General features: G+C 51.5%; 1 protein-coding gene across 1 annotated transcript; it reads left to right on the plus strand.

Annotated features, from left to right (window-relative positions):
• The first annotated feature begins 466 nt into the window (after positions 1-466).
• On the plus strand, positions 467-25,471 carry Ppp1r7 (protein phosphatase 1 regulatory subunit 7). The gene is made up of 10 exons (XM_026414771.2): positions 467-614; positions 3,399-3,527; positions 7,104-7,159; positions 8,011-8,076; positions 8,673-8,803; positions 9,550-9,712; positions 11,111-11,227; positions 12,320-12,424; positions 15,961-16,047; positions 24,148-25,471. Exons 1-10 carry the CDS (start codon positions 563-565, stop codon positions 24,322-24,324), a joined length of 1,083 nt encoding a protein of 360 aa, XP_026270556.2. The 5' UTR covers positions 467-562; the 3' UTR covers positions 24,325-25,471.
• Positions 25,472-25,741: the final 270 nt, after the last annotated feature.

Below are 25,741 nucleotides of genomic sequence, written 5' to 3' on the forward strand. Positions count from 1 at the left end.
GCCTCGTCCTCAACACCTGGGTCGCAGACCGAAGTAAGCAGCGGCCGGCGAACGTGCTGGTGCTAGCCCGCGGCCCTTCCCGCCCTGCGCTGATCGTCCCCTGAAGGCAGCCTTTCGCAAGAGTGAATCCGTGCGCGGACTCCCGGAACCTTGGTCGCTCTGGCCCCTCAGCTCATCGTGCAGATACCAGTGCGAGTCTCCCGAGTCCGAAAATCACGTGCTGCCTGCCGCATCTGCAGCCAGAGATCGCCTGGACGCAGGCCCTCTGCGCCTCCAGGGCGGGCACCGGGACGAACCCACGAGCGCGGAACAGCCCGCGCGCAGCCTGACGCCCCGCCGGCACGGCAGCTTCCCTGCAGCTGAGCCCTGCGAGCCCGAGAATCCTGCGGGAGGCGGGACCCGGCCTCCTGAGGAACTACGGCTCCCATGAGGCGTTGCGTCCGCGCAGGCGCGGGGGAGTCGCCGCGACGGGACCCGATTGGCTGGCCCACGCGGAGCCGAGAGCTCTGATTGGCTGAGGGCTCTGAGGCGACAGATTCCGGAAAGGGGGAGAGCAGCCAATATGGCGGCAGAGCGAGGCGCCGGGCAGCAACAGTCGCAGGAGATGATGGAGGGTGAGCGGCTCCTGCGGGCGAAGGGCGGCAGGGGTCCGGGGGGATGACGGCGAGTTGGCACGGCCCCTCACCCAAGAGGAGCTCGACGTCCAGGGCACCGCCGCGGAGCCCTGACAGCTGCCCTCCAGGCTAGACACCGAGGGGACCTTCGGACCCGGGGAGCCCTGGCCCGAGGGCGGCAGCGGCCCGAGGACCTGAGCCGAGAGGAGCGAGCTGCGCGAGCCCGGTCCGGGGGTGGGAGCCGGCGGGGACCGGCGGCGGTGGGAGCCCGGCCCCGAACCTCCGAGATTGACAGGCCGGACGCGGTCCTCCGGCGGCTCGGGCGCGGGGACCTGCCGGGAGTGCGCGGTTTGTTCTCGTGGCTGGGGCGGACCGGGGTCCTCTCTAGGAAGTGAACGGGTGGTGCAGGGATGACGAGGAGCTCCGGAGACTGACTTGTACAAGGCAATGCCTGTTTCCCAGATGATCGTAGTCACGGAAAGACTAAATTCAACTCTCTTCCTCCTTTACCACTTTGCTGGAATTGTATTTTACAGTTACGTGTGTCTGCACTTTATACATGCGCATGTATTTGTACTCGGTTACATGTATGCTTTATTCTTACATGCGTAGACTTGTGCATCCGCACACTTGTTCCCAGTCAGAGCCAGTCGTTTCTTGGAGTGTTTCAGTGCTCTTGATTCTCCAGACCTCCAGAAAAGCAGTCACTGCCTCATGTGAAAAGTGCTAGGGAAGTGGGTCACAGAGATAGGCGGGAGGGTGCAGAAGGAAGGACTGGCGTGTTTGGGAGTGGTGAAGGCTGCTTTGAGCTGGACCTTGAAGAATCCTTACACTGGAGTAGGAAGAGTTGGGGTGGGAGGAATCAAATATTATTCCAGCCAGAGGAATCCCTGTCAAATAAGAAGTGAGGTGGAGAAGAGTTTGAGCCAGGATGACCACCATACATGATGTAGGTGGGGGTGGCCAATGAGGCTGGCCAGGGAAGATCACACCAAAGTTCCTGGACTTTGGATATCTTTGAATCTTTTTAAGCAAGGGATGCCTTTTCTGTATCCCTCTTCCCCCCACTCCCCCAGCCACTCCTTCTCCCACTTCAGCTGTTTCCATTTCTTGGTAAAGGGCAAATACAAAAGTCAGAGTTTTCACTGTTCTACTCCCACATGTGTCATTACAAGCCCTGACACTTCTACTGCTTTAGTAGTTCCAAATCCTCAACACCTCCTCTGTTCTTACTGCCAATGCCTTAACTGAGACCTTCATTTTCTCAGGGCAATTGTATTGCCAGCCCATTGTACCAGCCAGAGCTGCACAATCACTTTCTTTTCTGACCCTCTGTCCCACACTTCACACTCTCTGTTGCCCTCAGGATAGAGTCACAGGTTGCACACTGGCTGCCCCTCCTCTCTCCTGGGAGGTGTGCAGAACCTGCTCTCCCTGACCCTGGACCACAGAGTGGCTAGCAGTCACTTATTTGTTAAATTCTCCTGCATGTCATACACATGTAACTGCTCTTGTGACTTTTCTAATTTAATATTGATAGCAGCACTGAGGTATGGGTACTCTGCTAGCTCCCCCTGCAGATGAGGATACTGAGACTTGAAAAGAAAATGGTTTGCCAAAGCTATGTCTCTAGGAGCAAGTTTTGCAAACTCAGGGAGAGCCATTGATATTCCAGAAATTTTTGGAATCACGGATCAGATTCCCACACAATGGAGAATAGATTAAACTGAGCAAGACAAGCCATAGAGAGACTAATTAGGGAGGCAGGGCAGGATCCCAGGCCCCGGGAGAACTGGAGGCAGAGTGAACCTTGGTTGAGCCAAGGCAGCTGCCAGGTCAGAGAAAAAGGAATGGAAGTAATTTTTAGAAGGGCTTGTTTTATCCACTAGTCCTTTCCTGGGTATGGTTTGCATTTCCTGCAGAGCTGAGCAAAGATGAAATGGAACTTCACCTCAGAGAACACACCCCTCTATAGAGTAAGCCATAATCAGAACACTTTCCGTGTGATTGATAATTCCATGTAATTTGTTGGTGTCTCAGACCTTCCAGACAGGCTTCCAAGAGAGGTCATGGAAAATGTTATGAAAAGGAATAATTATCTAACAACCTTGCCAGAGAATTTTTACTAGCCTGCCACATTTAGTCATTGCCTTTTTCATTAACTCAAAAAATATTTTTTTTACCAGCCTTTAAAACCCTTGAGTTGGTAACTCTCTGTCCAGTGACACTTAACTTCGGTGACTTTCGCTGGAATGTAGTGGTATGGGTGCATTCTTATTTTTCATTAAAGCTCCTCCCTGCCCACAGTCTGGTTTGAGTTAGTCTTGATTTCTTTCAGGATATGGTTCTGTGCACTGATTTTCTTGACCAAATGGATAGTGGAATGTGGGTGAGATGTGTGGCCACAGGGTCACAATGATCCCCTGTGGTTTGTATCTAGGCCCAAGTGAGAGCTGCCCAGGATGCACTTCACCATGTGGCTGTTAACACCTGTGAGCACAGAGGGGTCTGGGGCTTTCTGAACACATGGCAACTCTTCACAAGACCCTGAGGGAAAGAGTATTATATTATTCGCCCAAGTGTCCAGGTGACCTTCTCGCTCTGCCTCCAGTTCTCCCTGCCACTGCCTGCCTCAGATGGTGCTGAGACACAAATCGTCACCAACAGAACTCAGTCACTATTTCTGAGTGAGGTCTTGCTGACTGACAACTGAGTGTTAGCCTGTTAACATTCCTCATGGGCATGTAGAGTGGACTGAATTCTCACTGATACACATGGGTTCAGTTGACAGGCGGGTGGAATCCGAAGAATCGGGTGATGAGGAAGGAAAGAAGCGCAGCAGCGGCCTTGTGGCAGACCTCAGCGAGCAGAGCCTGAAGGACCGAGCGGAGCGTGGCGAGGAGGACCCAGAAGGTACTGGGTGCAGCCAAGAACCCTAAGCTTACCATGACGGCAAGTGTGTCTGTGTGGATGACAGCTGTGTGGCACATGTGTCCTGCTCAGGTGGTGTCTTGCCAGTCCTGAGAAGGAGTGCTGTGCTCCTCAGGTCTTCAGTGGGCTGGGGCAGGTAGGCATGCTGTTGGGAGCAGTCTGCCCTGGGGTGCTTCCTTAGCCAGCTAACTCACCTGTGGTACATGCAGGAGGAGTGTAGTTCTGACTGCACTGATGGCAGTGTGTCCTCTGGCACAGAACCAGAGGATTCAGAACCGAGGTTTGAAGTAGACATAGTGGCTGACCTCTCACAGTAACAGTAGCACTCAGTTCGTTGCAAAGTCATTTCTGACCCTGCTTCCTCGTGTCCCCAGGCCTGGGAGTCGGGTAGGTGATGGTTAGGATGGTCACCTCTGTAGAACCAGCCACACGGCTCCTGAGCAGTCTGCACCCTCCTGGCTGGGGCGCTCACCTTTCTACTGGTTTGCTTAGAAAATGAGCCTGCGTTAGAGAGAATGAGAGAGACCACATGAACACAGAGAGGTGTCTGAGACAGTTGATGAAGTTTAAAAAGGCGAGTTTCTGAACAGTATACATGTCAAAGTCATATTTTCAGTTTAAAAATATGAATATGTAGTTTTTCCTACTTAAAAAAGAAAACGCATCCGTGTTGCTGAGGGTCTCTGGATGATGTGACTTCAGCCTTCTGTGTTTTCCAGATCGTAGGCAATGTATAGGTTTTTTAGGTGTTCATAATCACACATTACCCTGATATATATAAATAAGTGTATAAAAACAAAGCTGATTTTTAAAATAGGATTGTGCTTTCTGTGCCAGCAAGATGATTGGTAACTATGGCAACTGAATTTTAAGGCAAAAGGAGATTACCACAAAAATACCCATCACATTTAGTTTGAAACTTCAGAGTCTGTTCTACAAGTGACGTGGGTGGATAAAGCCATGGGCACGGATGTCATCATCTGACTGAGTCACGAAGGGCTCTGGCGTGTGCTCGTGCCAGCAGTCTGTGGGGGACTTGGAAGTTGTAGCAACTGGGTCCTGGACTTCTCCATTCCCAAGGTAGTGATGTCATCTTGGTGGATCATGGTGACAAGGCTCTAATTTGGGGTAGATGAGAAGAGTAAGACACCCCTCGCTTGCCCAGAGGGCACATTGCTGGGGGGTGGGCCAGCTGGATTGGAGCCCAGTTTATCTAAACCTCAAGCTCCTTCCTCTAGAAGACTAGATGATTCTCCATTCTCTGGGAATATGCGTTTGGAGTCTTTTTAGAGAAACTGGGACTCACTCCTCCCTGTACTTTTTTAAGTCTTAAGTTCCAACTACACAAACTCAAACATATCAACCTCTATCTTTTATTTATTTTCTCTAACTTATATTTTTGTGTCAAGGGTTTGGTTTTGTTTCTGCAGTACTGGGATTGAACCCAGAGCTTCGCACGTTAGGCAAGCACTCTACCACTGAGCCACTCCTCCACACACACTTTTTTTCAGACAGTGTCTCCCTAAGTTGCTCAAGCTGACCTCAAACATGCAGTCCTCCTGTCGTAGCCTCCCAAGTACCTGTGATCATAATGTGCTGTAGCTCCTGGCACTCCCTTACCCTTTTTATGGTGATCATGATAAATTGAGAAGAATGGCAGGTGACTGCTGTCAGTGCCGCTGGCGTTTCAAGTGGTGGGGGCAGTGTGTACTGCCTTGACTGGAGACCACAAGTCCTGTGGAGTTTGGAGCAGCCCCTGTTCCCAGCTGCCGGCCCAGCACCTCTGTCTGTGTGTCTTCTTTCGTCTCCCAGTATCCTGGTTGGACACCAATTGCCTGGGCACCCCAGCTTGATTGCAGTGCTTCTCATCCCACAACTTCCTGGGCTCAGGGAGAGTGAGCTAATGCTATCTTTTGTGGGAGGTTTGGGTTGATCTCTTGGCAGTTCTCAGTTCTTTTTATTTAATTCTTAGATTAGTGAGTATTCTGTAAGATTGAGTAAACTATAGTAAATGACTTTTTTTTTTTTTTATCAACTGGCCACTGTTGATCATTATAGAAGAGACGTCATGAAAAAGCAAATCAGTGTTGGGCCACTGCTGCTTTGTTTTAAGCTGGTCCTGTGCCCAGTGCTCCTCTCCAAGGCTCCAGTCCAGGTGCACGTTAACTGGCATGCAGGCTCCTTATCCTCTGGGGAGCCAGCCATGGACATGAGGTCCAGGGCTGTGTCAGCCAGCTCCATTGCGGAGGCAAGTGCACAGAAGAGTGAGCCCAGATAGACTTGAAAAGGTGATGATCAGTTTACAGGAACTATGGGGGGTGAAAGCCTGGTCATCCCAGCCATTCAGGAGGCTGAGGCAGGAGGATTGTTAAGTCCAAGGCCAGCCTAGGCAACTTAGCCAGAGCCTGTTTCAAAATGAAAAGAGCTGAGGATGACTCAGTGGGGAAGCACTTGAATGGCATGCTCAACATCCTGTAAGTAGCCTCTAAAACCACAAAAAGTTTAAGAATTAGTAAGAGCCTCTGGGCATAGAATTCAGAATCCAGACTGCTTCTCCACTATAAAACAAACAGCCTGTTTTCTTCCAGCCAAAAGTTGCAAGGTAAAAAAGGGATTTAACAGAAATGCATGCAGTCACACAGTGTGTAACTTTATTTGGATTCTATTTCAAGTAAACTGGGGGAAGAAATTATAAGACAATTGGGAAAATGTGAGCAATGATTGGACATTTTATAATATGGAAGAAAAACTATTGCTCTTCAAGTGTGGGGTTTTTTGTTTGTTTGTTTTTGTTTGGGGCGGTTCCAAGGATGAAACTGGGGCCTTGAGCATGCTTAAGGGGTGTGTATTGCCTGTGTGTGCTCACATGTGTCTCTTTGTGTCTTAGCGCCTGGCTTGGAGGAGCCCAGCTCTGAGATAGATAGTCCTTGTGAAATCTTGAGTGAGCTTCTCTGCTGGAATTAGTTCACCGTCTTCCAGTTGAGAAGGTGTTTAAATTATTCATTGAGGCTCCTTAGTCCTGCTCTTAGCTGTGCCTCATTTTGTTTGCTCTTTGCAGAGAAGAGCTTTCATAGATGCAGGCTATTTTCTAAGCACTAAAAGGCTCGTCCTGGAACACATGGCACACCCAGCATGGTTTGTATTCAGATGGCCTGATTTACTGCCACAGACAAGAGGGAAGGAATGCACAGGAGGGCAGGCAGCTGCCAGCGAGCACTCTGAGGTTTCCAGGAAGGTTCTGAGTCTGCATCCCCAGCAGAGACTGGGCTCTCCATGGCTCGGGCAGCTCCTTCTTCCACCAGTACCTTCAGGCTGCATTTCCTTTCTTGGGAAGTTTGGAGGCACTGATGGAAGTTTGGAGACCTTTGCCATAGCTGGATTCAGGAAACTCAGGATGCTTGAAACATCAGTCTTTACCCTTGGTGTCCTCTGCATTTCAGTTAGGTGCATGAGCCAGATGTCTCAGACCCTGGCAGAATAGCAGCTCTTCACTGACTCAGGGCCACTGCCTCTCGTAAACAGTTCTAAATGAAGCTCTTTCCTTCTCCTTTTCTTTAGAGGAACATGAGCTGGCTGTGGATATGGAAACCATTAGCCTGGACCGAGATGCAGAGGTAATACAGCCTGCTCGACCCAGCCTCAGGGGGGGCATGACAGATCACCCTGACTGTCAGGTTATTGTTTATCTTCATAAACAAATTGACAAATTGACAAATTAGTAAGTGATTTCCCTAAAGAGGTCACCTAAGCCTCCCTTAGTTGGGTCATTTTTCTGTATTCTTGCTTTGTTTGACACCAGTGATTGAGTCTCATTTCTTTTTACCCACTGAGGACTATGGCCAATGAAATCCTTTTTGACTTGTGAATCACATGAGCACAATGACTACTTTGTCAGTGGTGGGACCCTCACATCCCCAAAGGCCAACTGTTAAGGGATTGAATAGCCTGGGGTCTTCTCTTCAACCCACAGCTGCTCATTGATGCTGACATTAAGAAGTGCATCTTGGGGCTGGGGATGTGGCTCAAGTGGTAGCGCGCTTGCCTGGCATGCGTGCGGCCCGGGTTCGATCCTCAGCACCACATACCAACAAAGATGTTGTGTCCGCCGAGAACTAAAAAATAAATAAAAAATTAAAAAAAAAAAAAAAAAAAGAAGTGCATCTTCTTGGAGCTGGAGCTGTGCTTTATGCTCAAGGGAGCTGGGAGTAGCCCAGAGAAAACTGCCACATGCCAATCATTTGGAGGGTCAGTCTCATGTAAAACTAATATGAACAGTAGCTAAACCCAGAGCATCAGATTGACAGCTCACCCCACATCACCATCACCTGTCAGTCACAAGCCCAATCTGGGTCTCTCACACTCACCCTCACCCCATCCACCCGACAGCCTCCCTTGGCAGCTCCTGTTCCAGGAACCAGGTCACCAGGCATTCTGCTGCAGCTGAGCTAGACTTTGTCTGTTTCAGGATGTTGATCTGAATCACTATCGCATTGGAAAAATTGAAGGCTTCGAGGTGCTGAAGAAGGTGAAGGTGAGGAGGTTCTGTCCTTGTTCCCATCCTGTGGAAGGCACACACCTCCCTGTCTTCTGAACATAGCCAGCATTTTGCAGTAGTGGAGGAACCTGAGAGGTAGTCTGGGCTTAGGCCTGCCTTGGTTCTGAGCCTCTTTCAGAGGGGCACTTGCCTAAGTCTACAGTCCTTGACCTCTGCAGTCAAATTTGCTACTCAAGGACTAGGGTACAGCTCAGGTGGTAGAATGCTTGCCTAGCATGCACAAGACCCTGGGTTCATCCCAGCACCACACACAAAAAACATGTCTGCTTCTCACAATGGAGCCTCCAAAGGCTCATTCTGCCAGAACATGGCTTGTGTTCCAGCCCCAGACCTTTCCTCCCTCCCCAAGTAGGCCTACTTGGTGTGGGGCCTGCACAGCCTCCTCCCTTTAGCCTCTGCTTGTCCCCAGGTGGGGCAGGACAATTCCAGCTTCATTCCTCTGCCCACCTGCCTCTGGAAGGACACCACTTTTCTAGGAAACAGTGAGAAAAGTAGACCGTGTCTTCTGGCTAGGAAGGCTGGCTCTGCAACCTGCCCATTGCCTGTGTCAACTGTCCTCTTCCTGTCCCCAGACTCTGTGCCTTCGTCAGAATTTAATTAAATGCATTGAGAACCTGGAAGAACTGCAGAGTCTTCGTGAGTTGGATCTATATGACAACCAGATCAAGAAGATCGAGAACCTGGAGGCACTGACACAGTTGGAGTGAGTGGGAAGACCCAGAGGAGTTGGGACTGGGGGGGGGGGGGGAGAGATAACTGGATAGGAGGCAGCCAGCCTCCCTGAACCAACACCCTCCGGAGGCCACCTCTGACACGGGGTCCTCCCCTGCACCTGGCTCCCAGTTTTTTGCCTGCTGTGTCCAGGGCTCCCAGGGCCACGGCAACTCCTGTGTGCCATCCCCTTGCTAGTCGGTCTTAACTAGAAAACTGGCATGGGACTCTGGCCAGGCTCCAGGGATGAAGGCAAAATCAGGAAGATGAGAACTTAAATCAAAAATGTCCTTTTGCCCTTTGAACCCTCTTTTAAAATAAAGAATTCACTGTCCTTTCTAATTAAAGGAATCAGGTCCTGATAAGTAACTTGACCTGGACTTCTGCAAACCCTCTGTTGCTTGTTGATCTTTGTTTTCAGTTCAGCACTTCTTAGGTTCATTCTGTGTGCAGCACCTGGTGCTTGGTCCTCCCCTGGACGCAGTTGTGAATGGAACCTGGTTTCTGCCCCACACACAGACCGAGGAGACAGTGTCAGGTGCCTGGGCTGCTCTAGTGCACTCTAGGTCCCGGCAGCCTCACCACTGTGTGACAGCACTGTGTGACAGACCATTCAGGGCTGTGGTCAGACCCTGTGTCCACAGTGGTGATGCCACCTCTGAGCTAGTTAAATTCTAACTCATGTGCATTCTGTTTTCATTTTTATTTAAAAAAAAAAAATGTTTTGCTTATTCCCAGGATTCTAGATATTTCTTTTAATCTACTAAGAAACATTGAAGGGATTGACAAATTGACACGGCTGAAAAAACTCTTCTTGGTCAACAATAAAATCAATAAAATTGAGAATATAAGCAACTTACACCAACTGCAGATGCTGGAGCTGGGGTCTAACCGCATCCGGGTAGGTGCAGACAATGCCTGCGGGTGTCCTGGGGAGCCACCGGGTCTGCCTGGGCCACCTGGGCCACCAGGGAGCACACCAGAGGTGCACTTGGCTGGGTTTCTCTCACAGTGTTGTGGTTCTTCAGAAAAAGGAAAATTATTATTATTATTATTTTTTAAATTGCTAACTAGAAGTCAATATTAATCAGAATACGTGGGGCTGGGGATGTGGCTCAAGCGGTAGTGTGCTCGCCTGGCATGCGTGCGGCCCGGGTTCGATCCTCAGCACCACATACCAACAAAGATGTTGTGTCCGCCGAAAACTAAAAAATAAATATTAAAAAATTCTTTAAAAAAATATTAATCAGAATACGTGCCCATACTAAGTAGTCTGCCATGTCTTCAGTGCATAGATTTTGGGGGCCCCAATTCACACCCTTCCCAGCTGGCATTTGCCACAGCCAGCCTGGAAACCCCGCTTCTGAACTTGTTCCCTGCTTATGGTTTTCTCTAGGGAGCCTCCAAGATAAAGGTTCCCCAAACACAGCTAGGTGGTCCCTTCAGTGATCTGCCATCTGATAAGCAAGTGGCATTTTGCTGAGAACAGTACTGGGCTGGTGCTTCTCCTGGACTGGGTCCCCTGGCAAGATCCGGTCTTCTCTTCTCCAGGATCCATTTGACCTTGAAGACAAGGTGCAAAATGGAAAAGGAGGCTTTGAAAAGCAAAGGTAGTATTCCACAGAACCAGGCTCAAGTCCTTTACCAGCTGAGAGTCCTGTGAAGAGTCCCCGCATCTGATGGAGCACAAACCTGGGAGGTCACATGTGGATTGATACTGGGGCATGAATCTGCCCAACAGAAAGAAAGGAGGGTCCCCCTGGGCAGGAAGGAGAACCATTCAAGCCCACAGCAATGGAGGAGTGTTTGGTAGTAAAGCCGTGGAATGAAGAGAGCCCAGCCCCCAGGATCCTCATGGATATTTCAGGATCTGGAGATCTGGAGGCCCGAGTCAGAGCTGCTAGCATCTCACTCTTGGAGACCTAGGCTCAGGGGAGTGAGTGCACTTTGACACGTGCAAGATAAGTTGAATATGCCAGCCCAGGCCAGAGAACTGGAGGGACACAAGAAAGCCGCTCCATGAGTTTCAAACTGTGTTCCCTGGAACCCCAGAGGTCTGAAAACCCTCTTGGGGTTTGAGAGTCAGGCCAAGAGACAGGGCCTTGGACCCCACCCCATCGTTTTCCTGTTTTTCATTATATATTTTCCAGTGAGATTTCATTGGAAAATTTGCAGAGCAGATGAGAGGCTGGCCCAGTGTCCTTGCTGAAGCCCAGGTTGCCTTGCCTCCTGGTCTCGGGCCTCACTGTCCCACATAGTCCCCAGCACAGTGCTGACTGCCCTTCTGTCCTCTTCACAGGCAATCGAAAATATCGACACATTAACCAACCTGGAGAGTTTGTTTTTGGGGAAAAACAAAATCACCAAACTTCAGAACCTGGATGCACTTACCAACCTGACCGTCCTCAGTATGCAGGTACTGGTACCCCCAGCTTCCTGGCAGGGCCTGAGCCACAGCTACACCCAGCATCCACAGACCACATACTCTCATATGTGTGCCCAACTAACAGTTTGTTTTTTGATAAATATTAAAAATTTCAGGCTGGCCTAGTGATAGGGTATTTGCCTAGCATGTGTGAGGCACTGGGTAAATTTTTTTTTTCTTTTTTGTGGCAATGAGGGTAGAACCCAGGGTCTGAAACATGTTAGGCAAGTACTCTACTGCTAAGCCGCGGTCCCAGCCCCCATACCCCCACTTTCCCCCTAGACAGGTTCTCACTGAGTTTTCCAGGCTGGCTAGAACTTGGGATCCTCCTGCCTCAGCTCCCAGGTAGCTGGGACTGTGCGCAACCATACCCTGCTAAAATTTCTTTCTTTAAAGATCATGTTCTTTTTTTTTCCTATTAGCAGTTAGATAATGAGGTAGTTTTCATTTACAGGTCAGAAGACCCTCCCAGAGGGTCCAGGCCCTGTTGACAGCAGCAGAGGGGCAGCAGTCAACACTCAAGTGTGCCGGGCCTCAGATGACCAGTTGGGGTTTTGTTTGGGGGGTTTGTTTGTTTGTTTGGCTTTTGTCAGAAACAAATTTGTGAAATGAGACCCTTGAAGGGAGTTGTGACTGGATGCTCTAGGGACAGCCTGGCATGGCAGGTCCCACTGACCACCAGTGATGTACACACAAAACCACTCTGATCCTTTGTAAAGCAGATGTTTTGCAGAGTGAAAACAAGTTCTTCAGGTCTAACTTTTAAAAGAAATGATAATTTATTTCAAAATATTCAGTGATTTTGATATTTTAAAGTTGTTAAATTTAATTCAAGTAAATCTTCCTAAGTACATCTAAAAAGAGTTCCTAATGTAAGAAACTGAATTTCCATGCATGAATTTTAGTGTTGTTTAACAGACTTGGTCCTCTTTCCAATCTGCACAAGCTCCATTCTAGCACATTTTAAATGAAATACCCTATTAGGGTTCTTCAGAATAATAAGGAGCTCCACTTCCTAAAACCCTTTATCTCTCACTCTCTGCACTGCACCTTGCTCTTGTGACTCTGGCTCTCCCCTCACAGAGCAACCGGCTGACGAAGATCGAGGGCCTGCAGAGCCTGGTGAACCTGCGGGAGCTGTACCTCAGCCACAATGGCATCGAGGTCATCGAGGGCCTGGAGAACAACGTAAGCACCCACCGGTCTATCTGGGGCGGAGTGGGGGGTGCCTGTGGGCAGGCAGCTGGCGGCCTGCATACCCTGCCTTCAGGACTGGTGTCAGGTAGACACTCTGCCTGAGTGCGTTGAAGGGCCCATGCGCTACACCATGGCCACGTGGGGGATTTCAGGAGGCCTTTGCTGGCATGTCCACCACGCAGTCTAGGCACAAATGGGAATGCTGGCATCAGCAGCCCTCCCTCCGTCCTCCCTCCTGGCCACTGAACTCACTGCCCCATGCCTGCTGCCTCAGCCCCTCCTCAAGCTGCAGGGGTCTCTTGGGGCCACAGGGCAAGGGGCTGTCAGCTGCTCTCAGGAAGCTGCTCCTCTCCACCTGTCCACTGCCCCTGCTGCTTCTCACCAGTCTGCTCCTACTCCCCGATCCACCCTGCTCTCCCCTCACCCTCTAGACCCTCTTCCGCAGCTGCCTTCAGCTCATCCTGCTGCTGCTCAGTGCAGAAGTCAAGACAAATAAAATACTTTTTCTCACTCAATTTTACTGTATTTTTTTCCCCCTGTTTTGTTTAATTGCCAGCAAATGTAACCAGAAGGGTCACTTTTGTACTGTCAAGGTAGTGTTTCATTCTCATCTCAGGCTCCTTTGGCTTTTGCCTCAGCCAGGGCCTGGATACCATTATTACTGTTATAGAAGGAAAAAGATGTTTCTAATTTCAGTTCACCAATATCTAAAAAAAAAAAAAAAAATATTGGAAAAGTTGGAGGACTATACCTGTGGGAAGTTTGGTCACCTTCCTTCAGTTTTGCACTCAAGAATTTATGAAACTGGTGTGCGGGCCAGGTGTTCGCTTCTGCAGTGCAGGATGAGCAGGAGTGGGAGCGTTCCTGGTGGTGGGATGGGGTTCTAGCTGTAGTAGGGGGATTGCAGGAAACAGGTACACAAGCAGCCCCAACAAGGAGCCTGTGCCAGCAGTCCCACTGCCGCGGAAGATGGGACCCGTTCAGCAAGCAGGAGAGGCAGGAGTGCAGAGTCTTACCTTGTCCAAACACCAGACCCTCCCTGGGCCTCTGGAACAAAACAGAAGGGAAAAAAAACAGTGGCATTAAAGATGACTACGTTACTAAGACATTCACTGTAACTGAATGTGCCAGTGTCTTCACTGGAAGGTTCTCAACTAGAAAGCCTATATTCACCTGGTTGTCTTCTGAGTTTGATCTCTTGGTTGAGGGGAAGAAGATCAGGAAGTATGTGCCTTTTTCCCAGATGGCAGATGTGCTGTCACAGATCCCCCCACCTCCGTGTCCTGTGCCCTGGGCTTTTCTCTGCACTGGTCTGGCTCATGCTGGCACCAGCCTTGGCCCATGTGTTACTTGGCACCACAGAATGCCATGACCTCTGTGTGTGTGCACTTACCTGTTAACTTTTTTTTTCCCCCCTTTGGTACCAGGAATTGAACCCAGAGGCACTTTACCACTGAATCACATCCCCAGTCCTTTTTATATTTTATTTAGAGATATGGTTTCACTAAATGGCTGAGGCTGGCTTTGAACTAACAATCCTCCTGCCTCGGCTTCCTCAGTCACTGGGATGACAGGCGTGGGCCACCGCTCCTGGCTTTACTGGCTGGCTTTTGATGAGCTTTCAAAACATTGTCCAGCTCCTAAAAAACATGAAAGTCTTTGAGTGTGCAACTGAATCCCTGAGTTCAGTGTTGAGGGGCCAGTTCTGAGAGCCAGCACCCAGTGCTCTGTCCGAGTGCCAGGTCTTCCTGCTTCACGAGGCCTAGGTTGACCATGCAAGTTTCAGACACACAGGGTACCCCCACAGGGCAGGCAGAGTGCTGGGACGAGCTGCTGGCAGCGGGCAGCTCCTAAGACCCTTTTTGCTCTGAAGCTCCCTGAACTCCTGCCCTGTGCACCCAGTGCTCAGTACTCTGATCGGACGTAGCTGGGTCAGCAAGAAGAGAGAAGTAGAGGAGCCACGTGGCTGTGCCCACACCAGTCCCACTCAAGGCACAGCATGGTAACCAGGTAGCTTGCTGCAGGGTGGCAACTCTCACACCCATGCACTTCTGTGACTCTGCTGGTGCTCTCAGCACCAGCTGGTGGGATGCTAGGTGTGCAGGCCAGGGAGGAGTGCCAAGGCCACAGCTGCCAGCCCAGCACTTGCAAGCGCTTGTGGGGTTTTATATTTTATTAAGATGTTTCTTTTTTTTTAATATTTCTTTATTTTTTAGTTATTGGCGGACACAACATCTTTGTATGTGGTTCTGAGGATCGAACTTGGGCCGCACGCATGCCAGGCGAGCGCGCTACCGCTTGAGCCACGTCCCCAGCCCCCAAGATGTTTCTTAACTTTCCCTTAAAACCCAGGAGAATTTGATGGGCATGGTGGCACATGCCTATAATCCCAGCAGCTCAGGAGGCTAAGGCAGGAGGATCATGAGTTCAAAGCCAGCCTCAGCAAAAGCCAAATGATAAGCAACTCAGTGAGAACCTGTCTCTGTGTAAAATACAAGATAGGGCTGGGGATGTGGCTCAGTGGCTGAATGCTCCAAATTCAATCCCTGGTACCAAAAAAAAAAAAAAAGGAGAATTTGGAATTAGAATACCAGGAATACAGTAGAAAATGGAAGACAAGGACCCTCAATCAGGAGCACTGAAGGGCAAAGAGGAGGGGAGGGACTGCTGTCCAGGCGTTTGGCCAGTATGAGTGATGGCCTTCATTTAGAAAAACTTGCTGGGTGGCTTTTAAGTACACTGTGTCGAGCAGTGTGACGACTTCACTTTCACCATGAGATTGTGGTTTGTGAAACCTTGAAGCTCTGAACTTTAAAACAGTCACCCAGGCTTAGCTGATATGTTAGAAGTGTCTCACACACATCTGTAGAACAGAGCCCAAAACACCAGGCTGTGTCCTCCTGCACAAACCGTCTGTGTCAGTGCTCAGCCTGCCCAGACGCTGTCCTCTGTGGCTGAGTGTCACAGCCCTCCAGCGTCCAATCCCGTCATCCCTGAGTCCCAGCAGGGTGCAGCTCCAGCCTTTGCTCAGCACCGAGCTTTCTGGCCTGGCTCCTGGTCACTTCACCCCAGGTGGAAGGGCCTCTGTTAAGAAGACAGGTGTAGGCCAGAGTGCCTCCTCCCACCTCTGCTGTGTGCCTGGCCAGCTTCTTGCCTCAACCGGGCCCCAGGCTCTTTTCTAGTGAGAGGTGTTTCATTTGCAAGAATGGAACACTGAATACTTGTTGGCACAGTTGTCACCCCTTCTTCAGAGCCCAGGGTCTAAGTCTCACTGGGGCCCTCAGTAGACCTGGGGCTGGGGAACTGACATCACCAGCTTCAAATGCCAGGGAGGGCTCTGTGGGCAGCACTGAAGCCAGAGCCTGGCTGGGAAGGGCTGCAGGCAGCGGGCAGGCTACCTCCTCTGGTCAGCATGGGAACTAACTGACACCCTGCAGCCCTGAACTCTGTACTGCCCACTGTATGTGGTCACAGGGTCACTCTTGAGCTGTGGTAATCCAGGAAGAATCTTATTTTCTTATTTTTAGAACAAACTTACGATGTTGGACATTGCATCAAATAGAATCAAGAAGATTGAAAATATCAGCCATCTAACAGAGCTGCAAGAATTCTGGGTAAGTTATATTCTAGGGTTGGTGGTCCTGAGCTGAGTGGGTCCTATTGAGTGAAATGTGCTAGAGGCCGTGAGAAGCCCTGGGGTGTCTATGGCCTTGCTCCTCAGTGCAAGTCACAGACCAGTAGCACCCCAGAACTGGGAAGCAGTCCCACCACCCCCGTCTCTCAAGTGCAGAATCTGCACCTTAACAAAACCCCAGGTGGTTGTTGGGCACGTGCACATGGGAGAAGCCCTGTTGTATGTACGGTTAAGCCTAGAATTATCCACTGACTGAGAGGCTTCCGGATCCCAGTGGAGGGGTGGATGCATTTAGTGCAGACACAGCCCAGCACAGTGGAAGGAGTGTCAGGTGGGTTGGCCACCCTGGGATTTGCTGTGTTCATCAGTAGTTGTGGTGTGGCTGTGGGTGCGGTGTGGCAGTGGGTGCAGTGTGGCAGAGCCCGTAGGAGGAAATCAGGATAAGAGGTCTTTGCAGCTGGGCGTGGTGGCACATGCCTGTAATCCCAGCAGCTCAGGAGGCTGAGGCAGGAGGATCATGAGTTCAGAGCCAGCCTCAGCAACAGCAAGGCACTAAACAACTCAGTGAGACCCTGTCTCTAAATAAAATACAAAACAGGGCTGGGGATGTGGCTTAGTTGTCAAGTGCCCCTAAGTTCAATCCCCGGTACCGCCCCTCCCTAAAAAAAAGGAGGTTTTTCTATCCTCTGAAGGGGCTGAGAAGTGACTGCAGCATTGAAGTCCTTGGTGTTGGGATTCCACAGGAGTTCTCCCAAGTTTTGCCCCTCCCCTCACATTGTCCCCTGCAGGAGGCATGACACATAGCACCTGAAGTGCTGTGGACTGATGTCCTTGGATGCAAGGTCTGTGTGAATTCTAAGGGGTGATCCCTTCTGTCTACCACACTGTTGACTGCAGTGTTTTCCTTTTCCCGTCTTGAAAGATGGTCCAAGTTACCCCAGAACACAAGTAGCCCACTATGAAAATGCCCTTGCCCCCATTAAGAGACTGAGTCTTGGGTGGTGTCAGAACAAGGTGCGGAGCATATCTGGAAGGGCGGAAACAGTGGCGGGTGGTGAGAGTGCCCAGGCGAGTCTGCAGCTCACCTGGGCACTCTGGGTGAGTGCCTGCAGCTCACCCCACAGGAAGGTGTGGCGGCCAGTAGGCCGACAAGAGCAGCCCAGAGAACCACACAGAGGAGCCAGACAGGAATGAGGAGCCCAGAGAAGGAACTGGGCATTGGTAGGAAATGGTACCGAAACAGATTTCTAAAACGTGATTCTTCTGAGTGTTCTGCCAGTGGGCAGGATGTGGGCTGAGGCACAGCCAGGAGCCAGGGGGCGTCCCAGCTCAGGGAAGCAGGTCAGCTGGTACTTGATCACTGGGGCCAGACAGTACCTGACCCTGGAGCAGAGAGTCACCCTGTTTCTGAGACCACAGAAAAAGGCCATGGACAAAGCCGAGTCCATCCAGGGCTCTGAGTGCCCCCTGCTCCCTGGCTCCTCTCACAGTGGCAGCCGCCTGTGAACAAGGCGGTTGGCCTGTTTTACAGATGAGGAATCAGATCCAAGAAGGGAAACTGCTGACTCTGAACTCTCAGACTAGGTTCCCTGCCCACATCACATGTGAGCTGCATTGGGTCCGTAGGAGGAAATGGGGAGCCAGTCCTAAGAAAGGTTCAATGACCCAGAGATGGTAACTAGCGGCTCTCCACTTGTTATGCCTTGACTGACAGAGAGCGTGCAGTCTTCCCGCTGTACTGGTGGGTACTGTTTCTTCTCCCAGAGCTGCCTGTGCTTTGGAGGTCTGTCACCAGGTACATGCACATGCAGGGCTGTGGGGTCTAGTGCAGTTCCCTCCTCACTGTTGTCCTCTTCACCCTAGTTCTGGGTGCTAACAGATCCCCTGCATCTGTCTAGGACCAGTATTTCAGGGACTCTGTCTCTACCCATCTGCTTTCTTTCTTTTTTTTTTTTTTTTTTTTTTTTTGTAGTGCTGGGCATCAAACCTGGGCTTATGCATGCCGGGCAAGCACTCTACCACTAGCCCCACCCCAGCCCCACCCATCCTCTCTGACCTTGTGTCCTTATGATTTACCTGTTGCTCCCTGCAGACAGTGTATAGTCAGGCTTGCTCTTTTGTCCAGGCTGGCACGGCCAACTCTAGACTACTTCCATCTAATGCAATTGCATTTACTGTGTTTCCTGCCATTTGGGTATTTGCTTTTTATTTGTCTCATCTATTCTTTGTTCCTTTTCTCTTTTCTTAGATTCTTGTAGAATGAAAATATTTGTTTTATTTTACCTCTATTATTGGTGTATTTGATATACCTCTTTTGGATTTTTGTTGTTATTGTTGTTTTATTGATTGATCTAAGATGCAAAGGATATTATTAATCTACCACATTCTTTGAACAGATAATATTGTGCTACTGCACGTATAATGGAAGGCCCTTACAAAAGTACACTCTGTCCTTCCCTCCAGTAGCTATGTCGTCATACATCTCATTTTTAAATATCTTATGAGCTTTATGATCCATTGTCATATCAGTTATCCTTTAGATTTAAAGCAAGAGAACTCACTTATTCTGCTATTTCTGGCATTCTCCTTTCTTTTTGTAGATCTGAGTTCCCACTGGGTATTTTCCTTCTACCTGAAGGATTTTAATACTCTTCATTTTTAATCTGCTTGATTTGTCTTCAGAATCTCTACTTGGCCTTCCCCCTTGAAGGCTGGGGCTGTGGGTAGGCATGGTTTCCTTTTCCTGTTCCATGGTCCTCTGGTTTGCCTTATTTCCAGGGAGAAATCTCTGATGGTTCTTATTTGTGTAACTTGTCTTTTGTCTTCTGACTGCTTGTTCAATGTTCTTTTAATCAATTTTCATTTTGTTTTGTTTTTGTTTTTACAACTCTAATACGAAGTGCCATAGAGTGGTTTATTTTCTTTGATGTGTGAGAGTTCATTGAGCTTTTTAGATCTTGAATTTATAGGTTGCATCAAATATGGAAAATGCCTGGGAATCATCCTCTGAAGTCTGGCCAGCCCCTGCCCCCAGCGTCTTCCCCAAGGGCCTTTTGTCAGTCAGCTCCTGGAGGCCCGTACCCGCCCCCCCATCTCGCCCCTGCTGTGCCTCCACTTACTGTCTCCGTCACTGTTCCTTGTGATCATTCTTATCGTCTCCAAGGTCTGCGTCTCTTCTGCCATGGCCAGGTGGCTGCTGAGCCGGGGAGAGGGTTTTTATACCAGATGTCGTATTTCCCAATCCTAAGAAGAGCTGGTTGTTTTCAGAATCGGCTTCCCTCCTCCTCAGTCGGGTGCTGTTCTGAGAGGGTGCTGAACTGTGAAGTGTCTGGATTTGAAGGACACTGACTGTTCATCTGGCAGGAAGTGGAGCGACTGCTGGACCTACTGAGGCTTCTCTAGGCTCCCAGGGCAAGTCTGCACAGTCCTCTTCTGGGACCAACCCACCTCTGTTCCCAGGCCGTTGCCCCCTGGTGTTGCTAGTGCCTGTTCTGGGTGGACACACACGTCCCTGCCCGTGTTTGCTCTGGTAACTGTTCAGCTCCCTCTGCCTGGTGTCCCTACTGTGTGTGGCTTAGCTTCGGTGCAGGGTGCAAGAGGACAGACACATGGGCTTCCTGGAGCTCTTCTCCCTGCACAGCTCACACCTACCTGGAAACTCCAGCCACCTCTGCCTCCCTGGTCACCGTCTCACCTCAGCATGACCCCAGGCCTGTCTGGGCCCCTCCATAGTCCAGAAAGCTCCTCAGACAGAGGCTTACACATCTGCTGCCTTCCTCAGAATCACTGTCCTGCATCTCCTGAGGTCCAGTGTGTAGAAGCAGCTGCTTCCTGTGTCCTGTGTCCTGTGTCCTGCTGGCGCGTGACAGAAGGCAGGCCCAGGCAGGGCCTTCACATGTCTTGAGGCAGAGGCCCTCTCTGTCTACTTTCTGTTTGTGTCTGTGCGGTCTTCATGAGGGTGAGGGGATTTATCTGCTGTTGTCTTTTTTTAAAAACAGTACATAACAAGAGGTATCATCTTCACCATCTTCAGGTGTCCCATCTCATGACACTAAAAATAGTCACACTGTGCAGCCATCACTCCTTCTTCTCACAGAACCCGGCTCTGTCCCTCCCTGGGCACTGGCACCAGCAGCCCACGTGAGTCTGTGGCGTGCACTCTTCTGGGCCATCCTGCTCCCTGGGTCTCACCAGCGCCCAGCAGTGCTGGGGGCAGAGCTGGCTGAACTAGAGGAGTGGACTTGGGAAGGGAAGGTGGGTAGTCGGGTGGAGGCCACTGTGAATAACACTGGACACCACACTTACCGGCATCTCATGCAGGGGATCCCCTGTGACTCAGCAGCCTGACCGAAGCAAGAAGATGGCACATTTGAGACCAGCCTCAGCAATTTAGTGAGGCCCCGTCTCAAAAAGGGGTGAAGAGACTGGTAGAGCACCCTGCGCCCCATCCCCTACGGCAGAACGACAGAAATGCCCACACTGAGCCAGTGGTTCCACATGGGGACCTCCCAGCAGAGTGAGAGGTACAGATAAAGGCTCGCGTGCTAGAGCATGTAACTGCAGTCACGTTGCTTACAGCAGAGTGCATCTGAGAAAAGTGTGGCCAGCGGCCTTGCCATTGTTCAGGCGTCATAGAGTGACTTAACCGTGATGGCTGAGACATTACGAGTGCCAAGTCCTACGACACTTGCCACAGACGCAGTCTGAAGTCGCCTGGACTGTCCGTGTGCCCTGTGGCTGCTGTGAGAGTCAACTTGCGGTGTAAATCGCTTAGCTGTGTTTTCTGCTGGTAGAAGTGTGTTTGTTGATTGTAACCGTGAAAAAGGTCAGATTGTAAAAAAGTAGAGAAGAAGCTCCTGGAGGACTCTTTTACGTAGTGCCCTGAGATCGTTTTCACTGAAGACGTCATAGAGATCTTCCTAACCAAGTTTAGAAAGCCAAGAGTGAAAAAGGAAAACATAGACATCTCTGATTTTATAAAAATGCAGAATATCTTGCTGGTTAAAAAAGCACACCTGCTCTCTGAAAGGTCTGTCATTCTCTGTGGTGTACAAGGTCTGTAAGCGCCATAAGAACACAGCCCACAGGAGCTAAGAGTACAGGGGGAAGGCAGGTGTGGGCTCCCAGCATGGGCACCTCGCCTCTGCCTGACACAGGCTCCCTGGTCCCTCCCTCAGGGGAGTGCCTGTCTCTTTCCTCCAGCAAGAGAAGCTGCCGTCACCCTGACCCAATGCAGGAGCAGGGCAGTAGGAATCCTTGGCAAGAAGGTGCTCCTGTCCCCAGCTGTCTACTGCAAGGGTCTGTGGAACCAGCTCCCTGCCTCCGGGTATGCAGGCCCTGCAGGCCTTGGCCCTGTGACCAGCTCAGGCCGGATGGTTGTGGTGTGACAGGCTCCTGCTCAACAGAACAGAATTTAAGAATTTATCCTAGAACTGCCACTTTGCCTTGCGCCCTCCGGTGGAGGCAGACGGGCCAGCAGCAGTGTGCCACTTGAGCTTCAGTTCTCAGGACGCAGCTCTTCGGATCAGCCCCCATGGCCTGAGCTCTGGGTTTTGGAAATCTAGAATCCCCAAAGCTGGTGACACTCTAGTCCCATGAAAAGGTCTGTGAAAAGAGGTTCCTCAAGCAGGGGAGCAGGAAGCCTGCCTGTCACACCCCTCCCACAGGGTCGCTCTCTGGAAGCCACAGGACTAAGACTGGAGAAGAGAGAGTTCAGAGTGAGCCAGTGTCACTCCCTTCTGGCCTAGAACACTTTTCCAAGCAGAGCAGGCCCTTCTGCCAGCAGAGGTCAGCTGTGACATCAGGAAGGTGTGATGCGGGCATGGTGGAGGGGTGCTGCACAGAGCGGAGCCTCCCGAAGCCCATGTGGACGTCCCTCTCCATCTGTGGCTGAGAGCAGGGCAGCATGGATTTCAGACCAACAACCAGAGAGCTTCCCTGGCTGCCCCTGAACTGGGTTCCTCCTGCCTCTGCCTCCCGAGGAGCTGGGATATCGGCATGTGCCACTGCCCCTGGCTTCAGTAGATAACATGTGATCAATCTGCCTTGAAGTACTTGCTTCATTAACTTCTGGGAAATAGATCAATAGATATGGATAATAGATGATGAATGGGCAGATGGATGGTAGGTAGATGATGGATAGAGACAGATGATGGTGCATAGATGAGCTGATAGGTGATCAGCCAGCCTGGCTCTGCTGTCACCTAGTCACACCTTGATGGTCTTTGCTGGTCCCTCCTGGATTTTTTGCACCCACAGATCAAGGGAGTGCTCCAGGGCCGAGTCCTCAGCATTCTTCTCTTCCCCTGGTCGGCCTGTTCAGTCTAGATGTGCGTGGCATTGCTGTACGCCTGGAAGATCTCTGGACATCCAGCTGCCACCCCAGCAAGATGTCCAGGCTTGGGCTCATGAGTTCTCTCCCTGTCTCCTCTATGTGCTCATCTCAGTGGGCAGCATCTCTGTCCTTCCAGCTCTTTGGGCCCCAAACCTTGGATTTCTCCTGTACTTTCCCCTTCTCTTACCTGCCACATCCAATCCAGCACTTGCCTCTGCCTCCAGAATGTGTCTAGAATTACACCTCCTCCCCTCTGCTGCAGACACCTGGCCCAGGCCACCAGCATCCCTTCCCTGAGCCATTTCAGGGGCCTCCTGACTTGTAGCCCTGTGTGTCCCCTCACATAAGATGGATCCTTCTCAAACACGAAGTTCCAAGCCCTTCCCTTTCACTTCAGAACAAAAGCCAAGCCCTGCAAAGCCCTCAAGATCGGCCCCTTCCCTGCCTCCACTGGCCTCTCTGTCCTCTCCCTGGCCCCTGTGCCATCTGCTCAGTGCTGAATCCCAGCACAGAGCAGAGCCTCCCACATGGTAGGCACCTCTGCAGATATGGCAGTTCTGTGAGCCAGTGTGAGAGATGTCATGCCTGGCTGTTGAGGCTGCAGGCCCAGTGGCATGTGCCACTGCCCCTGGCTTCAGTAGATAATGTGTGATCCAGTGCCATGCCCACCGGCACATCTGCGACACTAAGACTCGGAAGCCCTACAGGGGGACCTACCCCACGGCCCTGGAGTATGAGCCTGGCCAGCAGGGCCTTCCCCTCAGGGCCCTTGGTGTCTGTATCTGCTGTCCATCCCAGCTGTGCACAAGTCTCATCAAGCTTCTCGAGGCGAGTCCTCTTGACCTCCTACTCGCCTGGTTCTGCCTGCCAACCTCCAGGAGCATCCTGCTCTCCCTCCACCGTCGGGTGGCAGGCCCTGAGACGTGGCATGTCTGAAGAGTGACTCGCATAGGGCAGGACAGATATGGGGTCAGACTCAGGGCTTGGTGCTGCACCGACTCCTTGTTCTGGACTCTGCTGGGCTCTTCTCTTGGTGCCCTCTTCTCCAGGGAGCCTTTGTTAGCATGGCCAGCCAGCACACCATGGCCCGGGGCCTGGCAGCTTCCCCCACACCTGCCCTTCCCAGAGGTCCCACATGTCTCGTTAGCTTCACAGGTGCTCAAGCCCTTACCAAGATAGCCTTGTTGTCCTTGCATGCCCTTTGGAAAGTGTGGGCCACTTGTGCATTGGTCATTAAGTCTTGTCCTGAGGGCTTGTTTGAGAAGTGAGAGTTCTTCCTGCTACAGGCAGCCCCTCCAATGGACCTTGGCAGAGTGTCTCTTTCCCCTGGTGTGGCGGCGTGGAAACCGCAGGGGTGGGCCTTGGGAACCAATGTGAGGTGGTTCTGGGAGCCTGGGAGCCGTGCAGTTGGGTGGAGCAGCCTTGCCTGCTGCGTCAGCCTTGGGAACAGCTGTGGAGAACTGATCTGTCCGAGAGGGGACCAGGCCTGTGTCCGCACCTGCCTGCAGAAGAGAAGTTTTGAGGCAGCACTCTGCACTGCTGCCCTGAGGCCAGACCACAGGGGATGTGGCCCCAGTGCCCAGGTGAACAGGTATGTTGCACTGGAACCTGCTGCTGAGAGGTGGACAGGAGGCATCCAGGGGACGGAGGGGATGCCCACACCGACTCCCGCCCTCTCCTGCGGGAGGACTTGGTGCCTCGCACCCCTTCCAAGGTCCTGAGGGCTATTCTCCCATGTGTCCCCAGATGAATGACAACCTCCTGGAGAGCTGGAGTGACCTCGAGGAGCTGAAGGGTGCCCACAGCCTGGAGACCGTGTACCTGGAGCGCAACCCCCTGCAGAAGGACCCGCAGTACCGGCGGAAGGTCATGCTGGCCCTGCCCTCCGTGCGGCAGATCGATGCCACGTTCGTCAGGTTCTGAGTCACCCTGCTCCTCACCTGGTCCCTCTCCTCGGAAGAATGTCCCAGCCACGGTTTTCTAATCCACCTGTTGCTCCTGAAGGCGTCACTACACCAACAGTCACAACCCAATGGCAATAAAAAGGCCCTGGTGGTGGCCGCGTGTCTGATGCTGCGCACCTGGAGACGCCAGTGCCATTAAATCCCGCCACAAGGTCCCGAGAGGGAGCGCACACCTTCTTGCGCTCACACAGCTCCACCTCATGGTGCAGCTCGGGGTCTGAGGGTGCCCTGAGGATGTCCATGCTGCCCTGCCCTGGTGGGTGCAGGGCATCCTGATAGAGGGTTCACGCAGCCCTGGCCTGCAGCAGCCATGACCACACCTCTTTCAGACCAGTCCATGCCAATTTTGAAAAAATCATATATATTAAAAACAAAACAGGTGTGGACAGGAGGTGGTCCAGCCCTGTGTGCCCTCAGTGCTCTGGCCTGGAGCCACGGCTGTTGCACAGCATGCCCTGGCAGCCTGCACATGCTCCTCGCCGCCTGTAGGAGGAGTGGAGGTGTGCAGAGGCGCCCCCCAGAGGCAGGCTTTCAGCAGAGCATGAGCTCTTCTCCAAAGGGCCCGACTCCTGACCTGCTCGTGTGGCCTCCATTCCTACCCGCTGTCGCCTTGGCTTCTTTAAATATGAAATTGACATCCACAGACCTAAGTTTAATGCTTGGAGGGCATTGTCCCCCTCAGGGCCCCTCGTTTCCCCTGAAAGACATGGTCAACAGAGGTACCTTTTTCTCCCAGACTCCAGAGCTGCACTGTCCAGTGTGGGGCCACTCACTGCCACCCGTGGCTTTCTCAGTTCAAATTCATTAAAAATGAATTAACAATTAGCTCCTCGTTTGCACTCACACACCCTGGGTGCTCAGCAGCCACATGTTTCTGGGGGCAGCCTGTTTCCGTCATCACAGAAGACCCTGGGCAGTGCTGCTCTAGATTCTGCCCAGCATCACGGGGACAGACTGCCCTGGGAGCTGGGGAGAGTGAGCTGGCGCATCCGAGCTGACTCCCTGATCAGCTGCCAAGGAGGTTGCAGACGTCAGAATGGTTGGCCTGGAACTGAATGTCCGTTTCCTGGTTCTGATCCTCACCAAAATAAAGTGTGTGACCTGAATCTGTGAAGCATCTTCCTATTGAAGCAAACTCGGAAAGGAAAGCGGGCAAGGCAGGGTGTGCCCCAGAGAGCCTTTGCCCCACGACCCTGGAGTTCTGCCCACTGCCAAGTGCTCGTATCTGAGGACAGGAGAGATGTTTCTAGACACAGACTGAGGTTGAGATGGGGTGCCCCAGAGGCAGAATGGCAAGCACAAGGCCAGCAGAGCCGTAGTCTGAAGAACCACAGTCTGATGTGGACAGGCAGCTTTTGCAAATGCTGAGAATCTTG

Source organism: Urocitellus parryii, chromosome 1, assembly GCF_045843805.1.
Source record: "Urocitellus parryii isolate mUroPar1 chromosome 1, mUroPar1.hap1, whole genome shotgun sequence".
Lineage (NCBI taxonomy): Eukaryota > Metazoa > Chordata > Mammalia > Rodentia > Sciuridae > Urocitellus > Urocitellus parryii.

Bases quoted from the DNA above. Each gene is read 5' to 3' on its own strand.
- Ppp1r7 (XM_026414771.2), top strand. From the start codon at position 563: ATGGCGGCAGAGCGAGGCGCCGGGCAGCAACAGTCGCAGGAGATGATG. The intron at 8,804-9,549 runs GTGAGTGGGAAG...GCTTATTCCCAG, and splicing joins GAGGCACTGACACAGTTGGA to GATTCTAGATATTTCTTTTA. The intron at 16,048-24,147 runs GTAAGTTATATT...ATGTGTCCCCAG, and splicing joins CAGAGCTGCAAGAATTCTGG to ATGAATGACAACCTCCTGGA.